Source organism: Odontesthes bonariensis, chromosome 24, assembly GCF_027942865.1.
Source record: "Odontesthes bonariensis isolate fOdoBon6 chromosome 24, fOdoBon6.hap1, whole genome shotgun sequence".
NCBI lineage: Eukaryota > Metazoa > Chordata > Actinopteri > Atheriniformes > Atherinopsidae > Odontesthes > Odontesthes bonariensis.
In genome coordinates, this window is record NC_134529.1 from 14,349,186 (window position 1) to 14,372,801 (window position 23,616).

The 23,616-nt window shown below is 43.4% G+C and overlaps 1 protein-coding gene across 2 annotated transcripts in view; it reads right to left on the reverse strand.

The window, feature by feature from the left end:
- Positions 1-466: 466 nt before the first annotated feature.
- LOC142375595 (prospero homeobox protein 1-like) overlaps positions 467-23,616 on the reverse strand; it is a 31,162-nt gene continuing 8,012 nt past the window's right edge. For both annotated transcript variants that reach the window (XM_075459694.1, XM_075459695.1), the window contains exons 3-5: positions 22,352-22,459; positions 17,372-17,566; positions 467-5,183 (exon numbers count right to left, since the gene is read on the reverse strand). In XM_075459694.1, the coding sequence (XP_075315809.1) occupies positions 4,998-5,183; positions 17,372-17,566; positions 22,352-22,459 (489 nt within the window). In that variant the 3' untranslated portion in view covers positions 467-4,997. The remainder of the gene's footprint in view (positions 5,184-17,371; positions 17,567-22,351; positions 22,460-23,616) is intronic.

The following is a 23,616-nucleotide window of genomic DNA, read 5'->3' on the forward strand; positions in this document are numbered from 1 at the left end:
TTCAAACCTTTTTAAAAACATTTTCTGTGTTTCTGATTTTTCACACGTGTAAAAGATTTTGTAATTTGTACATTGCAAATACCATCCAACCTCCTTGGAGGATTACTATATTCGCTTACAATGTTGTAGTTTGCGGATATTTTTTCATCGTGTGTGTATATCCACATTCAGATTCCCTGAGCTTTAAGATGGTTACTTTTAGCCTGATGAGGCATTAGCAGTCATCAGTACAGCCTGCTGAGGACGGCGCTCATAAGTTCAATGCTTGAAAAAAAAAAAAAAAGGTTGGAAAAGAAGATGGGAGATATCAAGATAATATAATCCAGGAATAAAGTAAACTCTTTTATTTTTCAGTGATGATCTCCCACACATGGCATCAGAACTACACGTGTGTGTGTGTGTGTGTGTGTGTGTGTGTGTGTGTGTCTTATATAAGTTCATATGAACAAACCACAAACAGTTGTGATTTTCCACTCTCTTTTTCATTTTTATTTAAATTTTTTATTCATTTTGCACAAGCTTGCATATATACTGCACATACATTCAGTTCATAGAGGGTGAAGGCACAAAAGGCAATTTGACTACTGGTTGTTTTTGGGCTGGGCCAAAGCAATACAGGGGGAAAAAATCTCAAGAAAAAATACAAAACTTCTCCAAACTAGTTTCAGCTTTCTAGTCCGCCCTTTGCCCTCTCACACCTTTTATTAAACCGTCCAGTTCCATTTAGCTGCCAAGATCTCCACTTATTATTACTGTCAATCGAACAAACATACTGGATTCCAAATTTTTTAAAATTCACTTTTGAATAGATAAGGAGGAAATCTTTTAGTTGGTTCTATGTATTTTAATGCAGTGCAGCCTTCCCTGTGTGAAAAACAAAGTAAAACAACATCAAATAAATTAGGATAAATTAAACGAATAAATTACACAAAATCTGCAAGACAAATAGACACCAGTAACAGAAAAAAAGCAGCCATGTCATGAGTTTATTTTACAACCTGTGGAACTATTCAGACTGTATTAGAAACATGGCTGTTCCAGTTGGAATTACTGCTCTAGAATTGAATAATAATGTCATACAAAAAGCATCAACAAAACACTATTTACATAACATATTGCTAAGTTATACAAAGGCAGTATTTATCACCGTAAGTCCACGTCATTGATATTTACAATAAAAGGAGCAATGTAATAATAATAAAAAAGGAATTACTACTGAAAGCATCGAGAAACAAAAACCTCTTTCAAACAGGTCAGAAAACAGATCAGAGGAAATTATCACAACACACGCGCACACACCAAACACATGTTGCCAACGCTTAATGAGAATCATTTACATGTCAGGATGGTACTCCCAGGGGTGGGGGAGGGGCCACAGTGTTGAGAATTGTGTCACTCACTGGTTCACAGGTTCTCATAATCGGTCTTTTCTCTCATACAGACACACACTCATCTTCAGTACATGTACACACACGAGCACATAATGCAGGGCTTACAGAAAGTCCACAAACTTTACCCATCTGTTTAAACCTGGTAAAAAAAAAGGGTATAAATCACATTTTTTCTCTCTGCAGTCTCTTTTTATTAAAATGTAACTGTACATGTTCCCCCTCCATGGTACTACCGTTGTCCTCTGATGACAATGAATTCCTGTCTGTTTCCCAGATTGAATCTAGAGCTACGATGGCGGCAGTATGCCCTCGTTTTTTTTTTGTTGTTGTTTTTTTACGAGACAGGGTCCACAGACTGCCAACGGGCCACTCTGTGACATCATCACGCCAATGCTAGTCAAATGCTTCTTTCTGTTCAAAAATTTAAGAAACTGATGCTGGTGCAACTTCAAGGGCACTGCCGATGAGAGACGGACTCCCGTTAAAGGCATGTCGGGGGGTGGGGAAACTCTTCTGTTGGTTTTTGGAAGAGTCCAGCACGAGAGTCCAGTGGGAGAGTGGTTCACCCTTTCTTTTTCTTTTCTTTGCTTTTAAATCCTTCTCGCTCTTCTCTAGTTCTCTGTTTGATAATAGCAAAAAAAAAACAAAAAACTGTACAGCTATTCATGGTTTCATCCTCACAAATTTACAGTTGCCACAACAGCATTTCATACTCTGAAAATGTCTTCTAATTTTTATTTCTTCTGATCTCAAGTAGAGCGCCTTTCAACACAATACAAATAAGGTAAAGAAACAAATAAAGAAAACTGCTCACAAAACCTGCAAGAACCTACCGTTACTAATCTACCAACAACTCATTGATTAGGTGCACAGATTTAAACAAAACCGTCACAAAAAATACCTCCTAGATTTCTTTTATGAAATGGTTTCTTACAGTGCCTTTCAAAGACCCTCCATTACTGTATATATTTTTCCCATAGATTTATATTGTACAGTTATTAAAAAAGCCTATATATGTATTTTAATAATGTTATCCTAAATATCAAATGAGCCCAGAAATGGAAATCTTGACAAAAATATTTTCAACATGGTATGAAGTTCTTTTTTTTCCCTCCTTTTTTTTCTTATAGCGCGTACGTTTTCAGAATCCTGAATCAATCTTTTAGGCGCAGGCACTCTTTAACTTTAGGGTGGAGCTGCAGGAAGGGGCAGGGTGGGGAACGATAATAATCTGTGCATCAGATAAAAGTGTCCTTTCCCTTCTCCCTTTGTCTGCCGTGCTTTAGAGCCCTTGGCTGGTGCTTTGAGACTCTGAGACATGGAGGGCCTGGCCCATCCTTCAGTGAGAAATGTGTCCGGGTTTCTGTCTCAGGGCTCCCGATCTTAAGAAGAAAACTGTGCGGGGAGGAGAAGGAGGGGGACATAATGAAGGGAGTAGGTCTCTGTCTTTCTCTGCGTCCTTTTGTCAGGCGCTTTGTCTGGCTTAGACGAGTCAGCAGGTTAAGCAACCTGGCCCTTTTGATCTTTTGTAACACTCACACAGACACGCTGTAAGATAATGTCGCCAAGGTGAGATCAACAGCTAACTCGCACGCACACTTGAAAGTCTTCAAGCTGACTCATTGCTTTAGACTTACCTCCTCAAAAACTAAACTGCTTTTTTAAAATCTTAAAAGCCTGAGAGGTCTTTAAAAAAAACACTAGATATACATGTGCAGCTCAAGTGGAAAATCTGGGATCATAATCTCAGGTTAAGCTGAAAGGAATGCCGTTTAGAAATCTGGGCACCGTGGCTTTAAAAGAATCACACTTTGGGTCTGAAAAGCTGCCAGTGTGGGACGGTACGGCCGAGCGTAGGGCTTCAGGTGTGTGCTGCTCCTTGCTCTGTGCCTTTGTCCCTGCTCTTTGTAGTGCTGAGAGCTTCTCCATCTACCCCTGGGGTGAGTGCTCACCTCTGACCTCAAATTGTTGCTTTGAGAGAGGAGCTGAAACTCAAAGGCAGGTGAACATGGAGGGAAGGAGCAATGTCTGTGTGTCTGTGTCGTTTGTGTGGGAAGTTCTGTTTGAAGCAGAAGTAATGAACGGCTGTGTTTCAGCTTATGTGCATGTACTTTTTTCCGTCTTTCAATTCCATTCCTCTCTGTGACTTTTTCTATTCGTATGCGTTTAATTTTCTATTGCTTCTTCAAACACTGTATTTTAAGTTGCCATAATATTCTCATGTATTCAAGTATTAACTGCAATCAAGAAACTTCATAATGTAATTTACACCATGTATATACTTATCGTACTAAAAGCCAAAAGAGTAAACAGGCTGCCTCATCTCACACAAGCTGTTTAGTAAACAGTGCTATGAAAAGGATGAAAAATTCTGACGTTAATATCTTATATTCTTTTTGCTGACCGATGAGCAAGTGTTCTTTCAATAGGAAGGTGGAGCAGCTGCAGCTAGATGGGACCTTTTAAGAGATGGCTATGATGAAGAAAAAAAACTTAATTTCTTTATTTTCTGCATTATCTACTTGATGTTTTTCAGCAGCCTTTTTTCCAGAACATCATTACTGTAAGGCGAGTTTGTCACTACAGGTGGAAAGAAAATCTCACTCTGATTATTAAAACCCAATTCCAGCAAAGTTGCCCGAGGTTCCAACCATCAAAAACAAAACAAGCAAAACAAAAGCAGAGTCTGCCCCAGTGATGGACAAACTAAAGCGCATTAGTAAGGATGAGGATGGGGAATGAGGAGAAAATATTCCACAATCTAAAACCTTTTGGAATAACATTAATAGCAATAATTTATTTTTTTCTGCAAGGGCATCAAGGGACAAACAAATCTTGAAGTGCCAACCTTCAGCAAGCAGTAATGACAAATAATGATCATAAACAACAACAATAAGAATAGTAATCAAAATAATAGTGTACACCCAATAAACACAATGCCCTACTTGCAGGGAAAACACACTTCAAAAAATGGTAGAGCTCTGTAGCTATTGGAAACCGGTCCAAGTCCCACAGACCAGTGGAGACCAGGACCACAAGTCCAGTTTTAGTCCAGTCAGTAACCCTACTAGGCCTTGTTTTTGTGTGTATTTTTGTGTATCTTATATAGCACAGTCTGCTGGGCACCCATTTTGCACTAAGCAGGGACAGTTCATTAGGATACCCCCAGAACTAGAAGGGCACCCATGGGTGCCACGTGTACAGTCTTTCAGGAACCCTGCCTGTGTTGGTTATAGTGTAGGTTGTGTTGATCGTGAAGCAGGCCAAACAGATGAAGGTTCACCCGGTCCAAAAACACCCCAAATTAGAGTCTCTTCAAATCAGATTTATAGAAAAACAAAACATATAATAACCATAATAATATAAGAACAACAACACAATAGCTAGGTCATTTAGGAACTGCCACAGAGGCTTTAGATTGGGAATGCTACTCCATAACTTTCATACATTCAAAAAAGAAAAAAATAAATAAAAATAATCAAAAGTTAAGTCTGAGAAAAGAAAAAAAGAAAAATCACTTTGCAATCCTATGAAATCAGAGAAAATAAACAAAGAAACAAACAAAACAAAAGCGCAAATAGGCGAGTGGGGAGGAGGAGGAGAAATTTACTCATGTAGAAGCTCTTGGAGACAGTTAGGTGACTTGAAGATCTCGGGGACCTCACTGTCCAGTTTGCAGATGACCTTGTAGATGGCCTTCTTCCAGGACGGGTCCACGTCTTTGCCGGCCACAATGGCATTGAAGAACTCTCTTAGTGTGATCTCTGCCACCTCTAGGAATCGATCAGGGACCTTAATGGACACAGACAGGGAGGAAATGTTTAATTTCCCAGTCATGTTTCATCAGTGGTGAATCACTTGAAGAAACTTTGCCACACTTTCTCTTCATTATTTGAGAGTGAAGAATCTGTAACACACTTTAGATCATTTAAAAAATATCAACTGTGCTCTGATCATTGTCTTGACTTCTAAAACCCAAACCATCTCTTGGGATAACCATTCGCACATCACAGTTTTATTGCATTTTACAAGTTGTTGTGGTCCTTTTTGCTTCAATCTCAATGATGTCTACTCCTCAGTTGTAGAATATGTTGATATTTTCACAGTGGATGTAAAACCATATATCACCTGTCCCTTGAGTGTCAACTTCCTTAAAAGCCAGTCGAGGTGTTGGCCTGAGAAAAGCTGCTTCTTGTGAATTCTCAGGTTTCTCACACCTCCCACTTCCCTCCCGGCAACATGCCGCTTGTGACATGTTTATGATTCCCACTGCAAAAATCTGCGACCAAACGAGAGAGCGGAGCTGACTGAAGAGCGACAGAGAGGTGCTGGCGAAAGAGGAAGTACTAAATGCTTTGGGAACGGGGAGACACGCCGCCTCTTTAGTGTCCCTGACAGCAGCGCTCACCGACACCATGGAGATGATTAGTCTGGCAAAGATCTGTGACACCTTCCCCCAAGCCAACACTCTGTCACACACACACGCTTCTGCAGGCGTGAGCACACACACCAGAGCGCACACCTCCTTGTGCCAAGGAGATGGCACATCCTGTACGGTGACAGAGCTCTACATATTGCTCGCTGTATACATGCACACACACCTCAGCTACCCTGGCGTATTTTGGCTCTGTCTCTTTCCTCGTCTCAGAGCTCCAGGGCGACGCAGCCTTCAGGGGTCACCTGCTTGGATAATGCTGACTGTCTCCCTGCCCGCTTCCCTTGATGCTCACACAAACACACGTTGCCACACACACTCATATATACGGCAGCAGCTTGCCCAAATGCCTGACAGTGCGCACACCGCTCCGCTCCTCTCCTCCAGTGTCCTGCAGATACTCATCAGGAGTGTCAGGACACAGCAAGGTTAGTGGCCACTGGAACACGCACACACACGATGGACACCACCACGCACACATGCAGGGCTCATCACACACATACACACTTCTACACACATGGGACAGCCCACTACCCCCCTCAGGGTGATGAATGAACACTAAGATGCTTGTGTGTGTGTATGTGTGTGTGTCTGTGTGGGAGTTAAAAGGTGAGTTGTGAATAAGGAGCTTGTCCACTGTGTGTGTGTCTGTGTGTGTGTGTGTGTGTGTGTGTGTGTGTGTGTGGTTGTGTGTGTGTGTCTGAGAGAGAGTGGAAAAACATAAGGTATAACCCAATTCCCCAAATATTGAATCCCCATCCGGTGGAATACAAGTGGATATAATTCATTGTTTGGGCTGCTTGTCGCTTCTGAAATACTGGCACAATAACCCTGGCACGAGGGCAACTTTGTGTGTGTGTGTGTGTGTGTTGTAGAGTGAGTGTGTGTGACTGCATGCGTGCGCTTTTCCCAAAAGGCTCCGCTGATGGGCCAGAGGAGCGCAGCGCCCTAGCCGTTAGATGCAGGGAGTGCTGCATTACTAAGAATATTCCTGCATGGAATTTCTCCTGACGTTTTGACTATAAAAGGACAGCAAAACGCTGACTGCAAGGAGAAAGCAATGTCAAGGAGAAAAGGGTATTGGTATTTCAGATCCTCTTGACTGCGAGAGGGAGAGAGTGAGAATGGGAGGGAGGGAGGGAGAGATGGCGAGAGAAGGAGGGGCTGAGAAGAGTCTAAGGAGAGACTGTGGACCAACAGAACGAAGGGAGTTATTCCTGTCCCGCAAGCCTTTGTTTTGCCACGACGTGTGAGTTGTGTTTGTGAGCGAGCTGCCCCCTGACCAGCAGTGAACCTTAACTGCTTGCACCCCCCCCATGTCTCATTCTGCCATCCCTCCCACCACCACTCTAACCCCCCCTTCATCTTTCTCTCTGGGGTCAGCTGTTGGGCCTTTGTTCCAGAGGCATTGTGGGGGATTATCCAGTGTGGTCATTCATTCGCTCTGCTGTCCGGTAAATGGGGCCAATCGCGTGGCTCACAATCCTTCATACATATTTCATAGGGCTTTTTAACAACTTCTCAGCAGAGCCCCAAAATTAAAACACAGATGTACAAAGAGGGGAGTAGAGAGGGAAGGACAGAGAGTTCTGTGTGTGGTTGTGTATATATATATATATATATATATATATATATATATATATATATGTGTGTGTGTGTGTGTGTGTGAGGAGTGACGCCCAAAAAAAATCAAACAAGGTGATTCCACCATTAGCAGGCTGAATTTGAAAATAGACTTTTTTCTTTTTAGCCATTTTCACACATGCACTGCACTTTTCTAGACATTTCATTAGTACTTTAGTATGTCTGATTAAGCCCTCATGTGAAAACAGGGGTCGTTGTCCAGAGAATTCGTGTAGATGATGCTTTTTTTCAATATAAACTCAAGTTTCTTGTGTTTATATTGAATGTGACTGGAGCTAAAACAGAAAGGTACAAACATCCAAAAGCAAACATGTCTGGTAACGTAGTGCATGATAGATGACGTGATTCAGGAACTTTTGTATGGTATGGTCTGACTCCAAATTATTGTTTGACCAAAATATGAACTTCATTCAGCACTTTCTACCTTGGCCCCGGTGCTTCAAGATGTGAGAGCACATCTGATGTGGATGACATTCTTTTGTGCACTACATGTGTAAAAAGACATTTCTGAACAATGTTCAGAGAATCAAGACGACATTATCTAGACGCGTGCAAAAACTGTTGTCTACAAAATTGTAGACATTTTTAGTTTCTGGTTAACCAGGGTGATGATGTTGCTCCCATCTACAAGTGAAATCTATTTCTGGTGTAAAAAAGATGGAGGACAGAAGTGTGTTGTGTGGCTGGAGAAATAAAAACAATGCTTTCAGGAAAAGGGATATTACTGTTCTCTCTGTCTCACCTTGTGTAACTTGATATGAAAAGAGGAAGACGCGGAGGAAAAAACAGAAAAGAATCAACAAAAGAGATAAATCTGCACTTCCCTAACCTTTGCATTGCGCTGCGTTGGATAAATACCAATCAAGAAGAAAGGATGAAAGCGAGACAAAAAAGAAAGAGGGTCTTATTGCGATGAGGCAGTTAATCACTCCTTTTCACTGACTCCCCTTCTCCCCAACAACTCTTCCCCCTTTTTCTCCATCTCTCTCTCTTGTGACAGGTTGCTTTGAGACAGAAGGATAAGCTCTTTTTCAGAGAGAGAGAATCGGATTTCCTGCTTTTTGATGAGATAATAAAATATGATGGAGGACAATAGGAGCCTGTGGCCGGCTTGCTGGGAGCTATTCACTCCAGCAGCAACCCCCGTCTTAAGACTGCTGAGACAAATGTTTAAAAGGTAGCCAGAGGCCCAAGCCCTTAAATAAAGGCTCCTGTTATACACACTGTGCATGTAAGTGTATATGTGTGTGTTTCGGTAAAGCCTGAGAAATCTCTTCTCTCTTGGTGACTCAGGGTTGGCTGTTTGTTTGACCAACGTGTTTCTCCCCTTTGCTTTTGGGAACTGTCAGGAGATGTATTGCACCTTCTATTTACACAGTGTTAGCCAAACAAGACAAGACCCTGGAAGATAAGGCTGTGTGTGCAAGTGAGTGTGTGTGCTAGCAAGCTGTTGCCTTGAAGGATGAAATACAGGACACAACATAAGCCCCCCTCTGCTAGCCAGGTTAATTCCTAACCCTAACCTAGCCTGGGAATACCAACACTTCCCATGCTTCTCCGTCACTGTATTTGTGTTTATGTGTGTGAGACAGGGAAGTTCCACATTTTGTAGTGCACTCAAAGCTTCATGTTTAGCTACCTGTATCGCAAGAATATCACAACCTGACAATGAGGCTTTAGCTTAAAAATAAGAGCTGAAACTGAACTTCAGCAGGCCATTGACATTTTCAGTGAGTAAAGCCAGAGCCCTCCGAACCTCGAACACACACTCTCACACACAGGCCCCTGTGCCTCATGTCTCTGCTCCAATCAATAATCTACAAAGGCCTTGATAAGCCCTTGGCCCACACTGTCACTTTAAGCAAACACAACCCATGTCCCCTCTCTTCCTACCCCTCACCACTTTTGTCCCCAGCCCTGCTCCCACTGATAAGACTGTACCACGGCTGAAGACTCTGACCAACTAAATGAAAGAAATGGACGTGACTTGTCCATTGGAGCCTCGGTTTAATCATTACTCTCTCAAGGGTTTAATAATCTTCATTTTTACAACCTTCTGTGTTTCTATGATACCTTTCAGTTTCTCAGATCTCTCTTTTGTGAGGCCCGTGCTTCGGAGACTGCTGGGACGGGAAATGGGCCTCAAAGCTGAGCAAACATCAGCCACCCTCACTCCACTGATAGCCTTGAGAACATGGAGCCTTGAGGGGCTGCCATGTATACGTGTGCGTGTGTGTATATCTAGCTGTCTGGTGACTCTCTGTGTGTAGGAGCAATAGCGTCACATGGTACTTTTCTCAAGGTGCTCCTCCACCAGGGAGTCAAGGACAGGACAGGGTCAAAGACACTGATGAGGTTGTTTTCCTTCTTGCCTGAACCCCCACCTTTGGCTGCAGGAGAACCCAGAAATATCAGTTCAGCCCTTGTTTAGCGACTTAGAAATTCATTGCCAGGGCTTATATGACTGTCACAGGCTGAGAGGGACCAAAAATCTAAATGAAGGGGGGTCATGGAGCGCTGTAATGGGGCCTCTGGAGGTCAGGAAGTCAGTCCAGCTTTGAGTGACTGAGAGCGCAGGAGGCAGCAGGGAAAGAAAGGAGCAAGGGAGTCTGGAAGATAGGAACAGGACATCTGGAGAGGAGGAGAACAGGGGGAGGGAGGAAGAGGAAGAATGGAACGGTAGGAGGAAGGCGGGTGAGTGTGGGCGGGTGAGCAAACAATAAAGGATGGAGAGTAAGGAGCTGCAGTGGAGGAGGAAGGATGGAAGATGAATGGATGGATGGAAGGAGATGGAAAGCAAGGGCAAGTGAAGGATCAAGATGGCAGGGGAAGAAAGGAAAAATAATAAACTGCAGATTGGATTGAAGGAGGGAGAGTTTGGCATCAGCAGGGGGAGAATGGGGGAATTGCTTTGACACATCTGCAGCGCTGATGCACGCCCTGGTCATTTTGGCATGCGTCCCTTTGCCACGCTTCATTAGTCTCACACACACACGGACGGAGACCAAAATGGTCCAGAAATAATGACATAATCAGCAGCTGTGCCACAGAGCAGGCTGCCCCTCACAAGGTGACCAGGGACAGAAGGAGGAGGGGAAGACGGAGGGGGGAGATGGGGAGAAGAAAATCAAGCAAAAGCTAGCGTAATGAGTATTTGTGTGTGAGCAGGTGAGAAAAGAAGCAAAGGGATCGTGTAGTTCTTTATGTTTAAGTGATTCCATGCTACCCCTATGGCCCCAGGCTCTACACACTGCTCCGGTCATTTAATCAGCACACAGAATGAATCTCTAAATCTCACATGCATACATGTGTGAGCACACACTGCACAGTGAAGAAAAGACCTGTCACTTCACGTCAAACTGGGGTCCTTAATAGCCCTGAGCTATTCACTGAGAAGCAGATGATCACACACACTATTCTTTTCTTTCTCTAAGAAGAATTAAAAAGTCAAGTTGTAAATGACACTCATGGCTCAATAAAGAACCAGGGTAATGTCTGTAGAATATTTCATATTAGATCTTTTGTAAATACATTTGCTTCTGCCAGTAGGCAGGTAATGTTGTCGATGTCCTCACCTCTCTTTAGTTATATCTTGCCCCTGCTAGGCAAGGCGCCCCTCCAAGACTCCAGGACTTTTTAGAAGGACTGGCTCATTGTTTGAAAGTGCTTTTAATGAAATGTAACATATGAATCATACGAATGAACTAGAATCACAGAAACTGTATATGTAGAAATTAGTTGCTTTTCAGATTTAATGTGGGTGTCGTTTTTTTTTTTTTTTGCCTTTATTTGAGTGACTTTGTGTAATGTGATTTTTCTGTTGTAAGTGCAGGGTACCTTTGGAAATGCAGCAATAACTGCACTAGAGGGTCTTGTTTTCTATTGTGTCTGTTGAGATCAGCTGGCCGGTAGGGTGATCTGTTTCAGTCTGTGCTTTTAGTACACCTCTAGGTTTCAGTCTGAATCTGTGAACCAGTTAAATCTGTATATTCAGTTAAGATGCTTCCTCCCTCAGGTCACCAATAGTGTCTTAATTTTGAGGTTTTTGTGTCTGCCTCCTTTGCTGCTATTAACAGGCACTCACATACACATGAAAATATACAAGAAAAGTGCATACTTTGACTTTTTTGTAGCAGTACACGCTGTGCCCTTATGCATGCATGATCAATGAATGCACTGTTGGCAAGTTTGTTGTTTTAAGATCTTAATGGGAGGGACCAAAAAATGACAGACGATACTGTAGATATGAGGGGGTTGAAGAAGGGGGGAGGTGTGTGTGTACACTGTTGAAATAAACCCACTGGCAAATTGTCTTGGTTGTATTTCTGGCAGGTCTGAATCTGCTAAATCTATACTGCCAGCTTTTTATATCACTCCTTCTATCTTCTACCTCTTTTTGTCTTCAATCGCCCGTCAAAGAGAACCCTAAAGCCGTTCAGTAAAAGCGGCGCACCTGTGTGCAAGTTAGTTTTTTTTATGTACATATGTATCTTTTTTCTTATATGTATCTGTGTCTTTGCTTGGCTTCTTGTGAAATGTGAAATGGCTCTGACCTTCTCACCCTAAAATCCTCAGAGGTCGAACCCCGGTCAAAGACACACCCCATACACACTCTCACACATACACATAGATACACACCATGCCCTGTGTAGTGAGACAATCAAAAAGACCTGGAATGAGGGAATAGAAGACAGGGAGGGGAAAGCAGCAGCAGGCAGAGAAGGAGGAGGAGAAAACAGACATTAGCCTCTTTGGGTGGAGAACAAATGGAGCCCCGAGAGGGACGTGAAGAGGAGGAACGAGGGAAAGAGGGGGAAGGAGAGGTGAAGCACACAATACTATGGGGCACGGCAGTTGGACAGACAGCATCTGCTCTCAGCTCTCTGTGGTTCTGGTAATGGATGGAGAGGTAGAGAGACACCGAGAGCAGGGGAAGGAGTGAGACAGAGGGAGGAAACGTCGGAAGAAGGAAGAAGCCATGATAGGAGAGAATGTAGTGGTGAGAAGACGCCAAACTTTAGAAAGTTTTTTTTGTCATTATTAAGTCACTTTAGGTGAAAAATAAAATCCCAGAGAATAATGTCAGTGGAGGGATGTTACGATTTCAAAATACAGGGATGACAGACGGGTGAACAGGCAAAAAAGAAAGAGGGACAAAGCAGTGACACATCTTTGCAATAGGAGAAAGAACAGCTGATAAGGGAGGACACATGATACTTCTCACCGCTTTTCACGGTACCTCCCTCTTGCATAGAGATCATAGGGACTTCCTCTTTAAGTGCCAAGATGTGTGTATGCGAGTGGGCGGAGTGGTCACTGACAGAGAAAACTTGGCCTAGTCTGTCTTATGGAAATCTGAGAGTTTCCCAGAGCCATCATAAAAACTGGCTCTTTATGAGACCCCACCTCTCCTCTCTATCTCTAACCCATTACCAACTCACACACATTCCTGTCTTATGAAAGATGATGTGTGTTGTCATTGGGGGTTCAAAGACAGACAGAGGGGGCCGCGGAGTAAAAAGAAAAGGACGCTAAGTGAGAATTTTCACTTGAGTCCTCACATGAAAGCGCTCCTCGCTCAAAGTCAAGGCTTTGGGAGGCCGGGTATGTTTCGGAAGACTTTGATGACGATGGACGAAGTGAATGAGAGGCGGAGAAGAAAGGGAAGAAGAAAGGGGATCAGAAGAGAGGGGGTTTGCTGAGAAAAGAGGAAAGTAGAGCCGGGGTCTAGGTAATTAACGGCAAGCTTTTTAATTACTGCTGGTGTCCATTGTGCCAGAAGGAATGTGACAATTATGCCATTAAAACTTTCTAATGGGGGAAAAAGCAAGGGGGAGGAGTGAGGGAATAACAGAAGACATGCAAAAAAAAGGAGGATGAAAGAATGAAAGGAGGGAGGGAACAGAAGGAAGAGAAGATGACGCGAGGGAATGAGGGAGGAGGGATATGAAAGGAAAAAAGGGGAAACAATCGCGACAAAAGAGAAGCTGGGAGGGAGATGGGGAGCGTATTAGGCCAGCACAGTGACAGAGCAGATTAGCATCAAACAAGAAAGGCCACAGACGTGTGTGTTTTTCTGTGTGTGTGTGTGTGTGTGTGTGTGTGTGTGTCAGCGTGTGTGTGATCACTGAAACAGAGGACATATTCATTCCAAAGACGCCACCAAGGTGGATGGAACTTTGATGATGCAGAATTTGGCAAAGGGAAAACTCAATGTGTGTGTGTGTGTGTGTGTATGCGCTTGCTGAATCTGCGTAGGCTCCTGTTTCAAGTGGTGGTGCAGGCAGGTAGGGGAGGAAGAGGAGGAGGTGGAGGAGAAAGGGGAGAGATCCACAGAAAAGGGCCTTGGGGGCATCCTGATACACATCCAGTACATTTCCATCTCCACATTACCTCTATGACTCACACACACACACACACAAGTTTAAGATGGGAAAACATAACAAGTGTGTCCGCGCTCATATGTAATACACACAAACACATCATTCCCACACAAACATCAAATGGCAAAAAAGACACAACCCACGCACTCGCAAAAACACACGATCATAAATAACACCCACACACACACCGAAAGCCACACACAAACACTTACATGCAGAGTCTTCGTGCTCACCAAGGCGGTTGGTTCGTCAGGGGGGTTAGAATTTGCATGGCTGGGCAAATTTTCCTTGTGCTAAACTCTAATCAGCTCCTGTATCTCTCAGACACCTGCCCAGCAAGAAAAAACCTTAATATGCAAAACACCTTCCCACCCTCCTCCACCGCTGCAGCTCCTCGGCCAACAGAAGACTTATTCACCTGGCCTCGCTAACTCTTTTCCTCTGTCTGTCTTCTTGCAAATTTTTACATTTATGTATGCAAATAGGCTGTTCCCCTTAAGCCTGTTTCAACAGTAACTTCCTGGTTCCCTGGCGAAGAATAATAGTCTTGTTTGAGGTGTTACGGAAAAATTATGCCTCAGAAAGAAGGGGTTTGTCAGGGGAGACAAGATGTTACCTCTGTTTAGGCAGTTGTGACAGTTGTTTTTGTTAGCATTTGCAAAGTCTCTTCCTAGAGGTTGCCACACGCATGGCGTGAGTCAAATTTCTCTGAAATGAATTAGTTTTACTGTAAAATATGGTAGTTCTGTAAAATGCGGTCATTCTGTGATATGGTGTCAAAGTTATATCTTTACTAGATGTATTCATTTACAGCTTTAATTTGCTGTTCTGCAACACTAACTTTACAAATATTACATCTACATATATTAATGGCAGTAAGACACACTTGTATTGAAGATTAAGGCGGTAACTACTGTGTAGAGATTATACAGTACTGTGCTATAAATACTGTAATATGGAAAAAGAGAGGAAAAAAAGATGTATATTCATTGATTCTGGACTTTTCAGTGAAATATTTTTTTTTTGTGTGTGAAATAAACACCAGACATTTCCACCATCTAACCAGAATATTTTTACATTTTAAAACTCCCTATTGGAGGGTTCTTAAATATCTGGTTAACAGAGTCAGCCTACATATGACGATGTAGAGGCAGCTGTGATAAAAAGGTTGAGCAGATTGTCCAATAATCAGATATTTAAAGGTTTGATCTCCATCTTAATGCTCCTAATGAAAGGAATGAAAGATGCTGAATGAACGATTGTGGTCTATACTTCAAAGTCAATCCGACAGAAAAGACCTACATAAATGCACCCCATTTGCATTTATATCAATCTAATTTTTGGTACCCTATGTTTTTAGGATAGAATTTCTGAATAGAAACTTCCTTTTCCTGTTAAGTGTGTCAGGTGTTTTTCCCAACTGATTCATCAGGGCAAAACGTTGCCATTTTACATTTCTAGATATCATAGGCACATACAATCTGCATGTTTCTGAGCCAATCCTTTCTCCACACACGGTAACACTCTGTGAGGAATGTGAGCCTTTCCCAACATTAATTGTTCTTGTGGTACGTAAACCCAACCAAGCATGCACTGAAATGTATTTAATAAAGAAGTCAAACCTAAGTCACTGACTTATTCTACCGTCTACCAGTCTTTAAGGCCCGTGCAAGATAAGATATGCACATAGGAAACATAAAATGGCAACATCACAAACATAATGGTTATATCTGTCTGCTGTTCTTGTTAGTATAACATAGCAACATTTTGCTCTGGTGGCTAGACTCGATAAATGAGGAAGTGAAGTGTGCATTTCCGGATTGGGAAAAATGCAACCTCAAAGATGAGAGCAAAATAAAAAAATATGTGCAGTGAAGTAACATCCTTTAACAATGTTGTCTTTATTAGCTTACCAGTGGATATGGCTACATTAAGGGCTTTATTTTAATATAAAGTACAAGTCTTTGTGTTTATCTTAAACTTATTTCCTGTAACAGATAATAATTCCCGCACTTATCATATCAGCTAAATAGAAGAAATTTTACTTCACTCTGATGGACTTTCAGCTGATTGAGACCTCATATGTACAAGTGCCTCTGCTTGCCAGAGTCTTTCAAAGCCTCCCTTAAGAGGTTTGAAGATGGATGTGGGGAAGTGTATGTGTGTGTGTGTGTTTGGGTGCACACAGAGCAGCCCCAGTGGACAAGTAATGATGGAAAGAGACAGAAGGAAACGCGGAGAAGGAGAGTGAAGCACTTTAAATGTGAGAGCTTGCAAAACTCCCACTGCTCGCAAGGGCACTTCGCTCCTGCACGTCATCTCTCTTTCCCCCTTTCTTTCCTTTTGCCCTTCTTTTTCCCCTTTCCATTCCCCCTCAATTCCCCTTTTCCCCTTCTCTCTTCATCGCTCTCTCCTTTGTGTCCAAGCTCTCACCCTCCGTCCCCTATCTATCCATCTCCCTCCTCCCCCTCTCCCCCTGTTTCTCTCCCCTTCCTCTCACTAAAACAGTAGGACGCTTAACCTTGATAACAGTGAGATTTTTTTCCCCCCTCAAAGTGACACACACACACGTACACACCCATACACACTCTGGAGAAGTGCTTTGCCAGCATGCCAGGCCGGTCCAAGGGACGGCTGTACCCTTCGAGGTGAACAGGACACCGGGAAATGCAGCAACAACAAAACACTCACACAAACACACGCATACACGAACGCGCATAGACTCGATCTCGCTAACAAACCCTCACTCACTCACACACACACACATAAATCCAGCTCACTCCTGGTCCTTCTTAACACAAGCCCTTTAAAGGTCTTTTGTCAGCTGACATTGAGAGACAAAGTGTGTGTATGGGTGATCCTGAAACATTTAACACACACACACACACACAAGGTGGCAAAAGGAGAAGTGTGAAAGATGAAACGTATTAAAGGTGAAGTTGCCTGCTGAGAATTTATGATTACAATACCGGGAAAGACACATGAACATCACCCTGCTGATGATAGGTAAATGAGGATGGGAAGTAAAATGTAGTATTTAAAAAAAACACCCACGCACACACATAGCTGGTACTAAGAATTGTCGAGAGGAAACTAGCAGAGAGGAAGAGGTGAAATAAGTGATATGTCTGTAGGCTTCTTCATCATTAAGTGAGAGTTCCTTACATCTTTAGAACCAGACTGAAAGATGAATTTCTAAATTTTGATTTAAACTTTTTTTTTAAAAATCCTTGGGTATTTCTGAAGAAATGCAGTGTTGCAAAGCTAAAAATTGTGATACCTTATAGTACAGTGTCACAGGATGTATAGGAGACTTGAACTCAGCATTGACAACAGTCACAGAGAGTCAGAGCAGAGAGGACACAGTGAGACAGTGTCACACTACCCGTCTGCATCACAGAGTATCAGGTGAAATTTTCATTTTTTCAAACGGGCCACATTTGCTCTCGGCTCCTCTTCTTACAGAGCACCTAGAACTTTCAGACTTGAGTCTGTGGTGGGTACGCTGAAACAATTACCTCGAAGTCGTTGGCCTTATTGTAGTGCATGTTGAGGGCCCGGAAGAGCTCGCAGTCCCGGCTGACGCTCAACTCCTCTACCCCTGTGGCTCCGTCGTTGATCGACTGGCGGGCAAACTTTTCCATTTGGATGTAGTAGAACTCCCTGAAGTTGCTGAACCACTTGATCAGCTGGGAGGTTATGCAGCGGTTAAACTGGATTGAGAGAATAAGGCAGGGGGAGATGTTAGAGCTATTTATGCTGTCCGTCTGTACTTTTATTCTCTGGATTTAAGCATGAATGAATGGCATTTTATATCAGGGAGCCGAGGCGTGAGGGAAGGTGGGAGGAAAACGAGTGAGATAAAAGATGAGCAGAAGAGAGAACACAGGTTGTTGAGTGAGGGACGATAATAGAGATATTAAGTAAGACAGCAAGCAAGGGGGGGGTGAGGGAAGAAAAGAAAGAGTGGGAGAGAGTGCGTGTGGTTCATCTTCCCCACTGGGAGCAGACCTCCCCCCTATCATAACCCTGAGAGTGGAGGGAGAGGTGGAAGAGGAGGGGGGGAGACCGCAAACACATAATTGACCAGAAAAACGATTAAGTCATCATCTGAAGCGCCCTGGCCCGCAGGGGGCTCAAACATGTACTTAACCCCGTTCACCAATTACACCCTGATCCTCCTCCCCTCCCCACACCTCCCACACAGGGAGAAAGGAAAAGAAAAAGAGCAAAATAAGAAGACAGAGATGATAAGCGCAGCATCGAAGGCTATAGCTATCTGATCTGTGCCGCCGGTGGGGATTTAATAGGAGGAGGTAAACCCATTAGGAGCCTCTGCCTTTTTTTCTCCTCGTCTCACTAAACATCCATACCACTAATCAAAAAAAAAGATTAGATGCTCAGAATAGTAAAAATGTTGTATTAAAAGTTTGGATCAAACTCTCCTAAAATGACAGGCGCTCTTTGACCTCTGAAAGCTTGTGCCCAACAACAATCATCCACATCCTTGTTCACACACACACTCATATGGGCCTTCGTTCCTCCCTCCCCTCTGCTCTTTCTGTGGTGCTGGAAGAAAGGGGGGACAAAATGCTACTAAATGCTGAGCGGACTGCTCACTAGGGAGGCAGAGCGGTTTTGACATGGAGATTAGACCCTGGCTATTGTTCGACAACACAGACACACGCACTATTCGTGATCTGGGATGGCAGTCAAACACACACAAGCGCATGAAGATGGGAGGGTGAGGTGGCAGAACAGAACGGGGAGAAAAGTTGACGAATCAGAGGAAAGGCAAGGTGGGACAGGGCTAAAGGAGTGGCCTTTCTGGAACCATCAGCGGATGACATAATGGCAGAGTGGAAAAGAATAAGTCCGCCTGACATTGTTTGGCAGGGGTTTGGGAGAATGTGTGTGTAGGGGGGGCAAGCATGGTGGCTGTCCTAAAGTGCAGGGTGAGCATAAAAGGGGAAAAGAGGGGGAGGAGGATGGGTGCAGGTCAGTGCCGTTGGACAATGGTGTTTCTCTGGTGGTGGTGGCGGCGGCGGAGCGGGGGGGCAGGGTAGGTGGCCGGAACGTGAGCAGTCAGCAAGCTGGGGTCGTGACATCAGAGTGTCAAACAAACAAACTACTGACACTTACAAATACGTTGCCTGCACCAAGCTATTCTTAAACACACTCACAATGTGGCAGACAGTTGGAGTGTGACAGACCACAAACACACTGTTTCACTTTAGTTGACAGTGCAGCTCAAACCTTTCCTCTTGTTTGCAAGATCTACTCCTATTGGGTGTGAATTTGAGACATTAGAGAACTCAGGTGCATGCAAGCGTGTGTGCTTACATGCACCTGAGTGCGGGCTAGTCTGAGAGACACATCCTGAGATTAAAGTCAGTGAAAGTATTGCCATCGCTCATGTAGGAGACCTTTGTTGTCACTGCAGCTGAGTGACGGGATACATTTGTCACTTTGGACAAAGATTACTTTATTATGCCGACAGCTTTGGAAAAGACATATTGGGGCCTGTGGAACTGTGGCTCAATCACTACTCCAGTCACACAAAAAAGATAGTTACTGTACGTGTGGGTAAATACACTACATTATATGCGCATTAACAACACTCAACACACACAGGGATTCAATTTTGGCAAGCCCTCCTACAGCTTCCAGCAGTCTTGGTTCATTAAGTTGCTGGTGGGGCACAGAGACCCCCTGATAGCAGCTAAGGACGAGTGTGTTCAGTGTAAAAGGAGGGAATCGGTTCAAAGGAGCACATCACTGCAGCTCCTTAATCAGAGCTGGCAGGGGTCAGCCAGCACAGACATGAGACGCAATGAGGAGAATGTGTGTGTTTGAGCGGACACACAGTGTTTGAGCTTAGAAGTGTGTTTAAGGGTGTGTGTGTGTGTGTGTGTGTGTGTGTGTGTGTGCGCGCGGCTGGCTGAGAGGCAGATGAGAGAGAGACAGTGAAAGCGTGTTTCTCACACTCACACTCAAGAGCCTGTGAAAGGTCAGCGCTTAGTGTTAACAGCACAAGATAGAAAGTGGCACACACACACTCGCACACATGTTCCGCTCATGCACACGCACTTAAGTCCAGAATAGGAGAATGCTGAAGTATCCTTAGTCTAAACTATATTAGTCGCCTGGAGAAAATATTCAGGTGTTCAGTCCAAAACAACCGCACACACATCAGATTATCATATTCGGTGAAATTGGTTTTACAGTTTTGTCTTTTGGTTGGCTGGGATGTTTAGCTGAAAGGCATTTGGATGAAAAGCCACACTGTGTCTCGAGCCAACGCTTTCTCTAACGTAGTTGTCGACAATGGAGCAGAAAGCACACAGATGACCTCAGAGTGCTCAGCTACATCCAGAACAACCGGAGAGGAGAGCAGAAAGACACAGAAGCCTGCACAGGCCTCCCTCTATGTCTCTTTCTCTTTCTCCCCCTCTCTCTGTCATAAGCCCCTTCACAGTCATCAGGGCTTTCCATCGTTTCCTGTTTTCGCAGGAGTGAATTGTGGGAGATAATCTCTGGCTGCTTATTGGCTGACTACACACAAAAAGCGGCCCTGGAAAGCGGGCTTTTGTTGCTGCGGCGACTCAAAATCCAGCCGCTGGCTTTTCTTTCTCCCCGGCCCCGCAGAGGCACACATACCATGCCACACCATCAGCGAAAAAAAGAAAAGAGAAGGAATGACATATAGAAAAGAGAAAACCCTCCTGACCTCCTCTACTCCATAGCACATGACTGGCCTTGATACTGAGGCTTGTTGCTAAAAGCCACTAAGAGAGAGAGAGAGAGAGAAAAAGCAAGCAGTGTCTGTCTGTAGTTGCTTGCTGGAAAAATGAAAAGAATATGTTTAAAATAAAGCAAACTTTTTTTTTTTTTTTTAAATGTGTGCACTTCTCATTACAAAGGCAGAAACTTTAGATAACTTTAGATAACTATTTGTTGATTTGATGTTGATTTGTCCAATCTGCTCATTGATCTGCTGAGCCTTTCTTTAAAACATCATCTTGAATAATAATGAGATCTTTTAAAGGTGATGTAGGCTCTTATTGGCAATACTAACAGCCTCAATCTTCTTATAAGAAGCTCAACCAATGGGAACAATAGCTACACTGTCCCACAGTTGTTAGGGCAACCCACTTCACATGTTCATTAGGTTCTTGATGGTCCAGACGTGATTATTCAAGACCTGATTAACCTTAAAGACTTTTGTTTGAAGACATGCACTTGCTAAGAGGTTGTGCTGCCTGAATCTAATTAGATTTTCATTCCCATACACTAATTTAAATCCTGTGTCCATTGTTGTCTACTGAGAACAAAAACAAACTAATGTTACCCATAATTCCCTATATATCTTGACCTTATTTAAGTTTCTGATGAGTCTGATTATGATTAGGCCATCTCCTTGGGACTGATTAATCAGTGCAGCAACTCTGTAAACTTAATCCTATTTCTCATCCAAACTTAAAATCGGAAGGATGCTATATTAGAGAGAGCTTTTATAAAATGTAATCAACATTTACAGTTGTCTGCCGCTTTGCCAACATGTGCCCCTTTTTCAACCGATCCAATGAAATCCTCAGTGAAAATCATGTGTGCCCAGAGTCATGCTTGTTGGTGATGGCAGACAAGAGGGGGCAGCTGTTAGAAAAGGGAGCCTTTATCTTCTGATTTGAATAAGATGGCCTGGATCTGTCACAGTATTTACCCCTTGTATGGTACAAAAGAGGCACACACACACACTCACAAAAAAAAAACAACATGAACAAACTCGATCATACGCACAACAGCCATTGTATTGTTGCTTTTGTTTTTCTGTTTAGCTTACATATTGTTTTTTTTTTTTTCCAATTTTTCCTTCATTAAATTCTCAGTGGAGCTACATTCATCCTTGCCATATTCTCTAAACAAGCTTCTTCCCATTCACCCCTCCCTTTATCAAACCCATCCTTGCTACACCTGGTTGGAGAGCCACTCCTCCATCTCCAGGCCCCATCCTCCTCTCTGCCCTCTCCAACCCTCCATTACTCATCCCTCTCTGTATCTTTAGAATACTCGCAGGCTCTCCAGCTCCCTCATGTCAACCAATTCAACTTCCTCTTCTTTCATCTTTTGCATAAAACCATAACTTAGCGTGTGAAAGGACCTCATTTCAAGACAGACAAGTATACAGTGTTCACCGAAACTGAAGCTGGCACAACACAATTTATTAATCAAACTTCCCTTTTTAGAACAGGTGTGTTGATAAAATGCAAAGAGGAAATTTCTGCAAAAGATGGAGTAACAGCAACAGCAGAGGCAAGAGTGTGCCTATCCATACATGTGTGACACACAATGAAAGCAACATGATTATTAGCAAATAAGTTTGAAAATGCCAAAGCAGATAAAGTTATAGTTATGTCTGTCCATAAGAACAAATGAACAATTTGGAAAGTTTTTAAAGCAAAAGTAGGAATGAATATCAAAAGCATGTTTGGACTCACCTTGACATCAGAGAAAAACATCTTGAGCATATTAGAGCTGGGGTAACGGGTATAGAAAAACATGAGCTTCGCCTTCTTCAGATGATTGGGGGAGAGACCTTCTTGGATCTGAAAACATCTGTCATTAAGGACTTTAACAGTTGTTTGGATGAGAACAACCTCTGCTACATCAAGCAAACATAGGTATATTACAATTACTGTGTGCACTTGCTCATGACTGGGACTGAGTTTGGCAAGAAATAGTCATTTGGATGATGGGTAATCAAATTTGCTTTTAGGCATGAAGGCAGGGTTGCTTGGGGGTGGGGGGCAAAGACAGCGCACCAAAGCAAAAACCATTTGCTTGCAATTAGCATCGTCCGTATCAGGTGTGAGAGCGTCACGGTAAATAAAACGCTGGCCAGCAGTACAGCCGATTCTTTTACATAAGGAGGCTCATTTCACAGTCAAAGTAAGCAAACGCCTTTGCCTACACCCTGTGCTAACCTCCACCCAAAAAAGGAGGAAGAAAAAAGGAGACATTTGCATATCACAGACAAAGACAGCAGTTAACGCCAGTGACGGGCAAGAAGGCCTAATGGCTTGGCGACAGCACATGCCAAGCCTGAGTATGACTGTCTGATGCTGGCTTCATATCAGTGGCGAAACAAGGTCTTGCAGAACTCAAACATGGGGCAAAGCAACTTGAAAAACCTTCTCACACTCACATGGGCTATATTCAAATACATGTCGCAGGCCTTGTCTTCTTAATGGATCGCCTGGATTGAACGGCATAGAGGATGGAGATGGGCTGGTGGGGGCACCTTGAGGGATAGCATGGTTCCAGCCTTCAATTACATCCCCCTCCTCCTCCCACTGCTCCACCCCTACCCCCAAGCCTCACAGCCGCTGCCAAACCCTTGGAGGAGCAAAAGAAGGAGGAGGAGGAGGAGAAGGAGAAGAGAGGCAGTGAGGCTTTGGACTCGGCCAGTGATGGGAAGACTGAAACACATCTGCGCCCCCGAATGGCCCAAGCCATTTCCATGGTGAATTAACTGCCCTATGCATCTGATAATATCAATCTGGAGGATAAGACATTGAAAAGGGAACCAGGGTGGGGGTGGGGTGCATGGTAAAACCCCAGGCGAGACTAAAATTACACAGAATGATCAACATTAAGTTTTCAGGGACACTGTTTACATTTGAATGGATAAAATACATCACTTGACATTATTTATGATGTACAGGGGTGACTGTGATCGTTAAAATCAGTCAAGTGTCCAGAT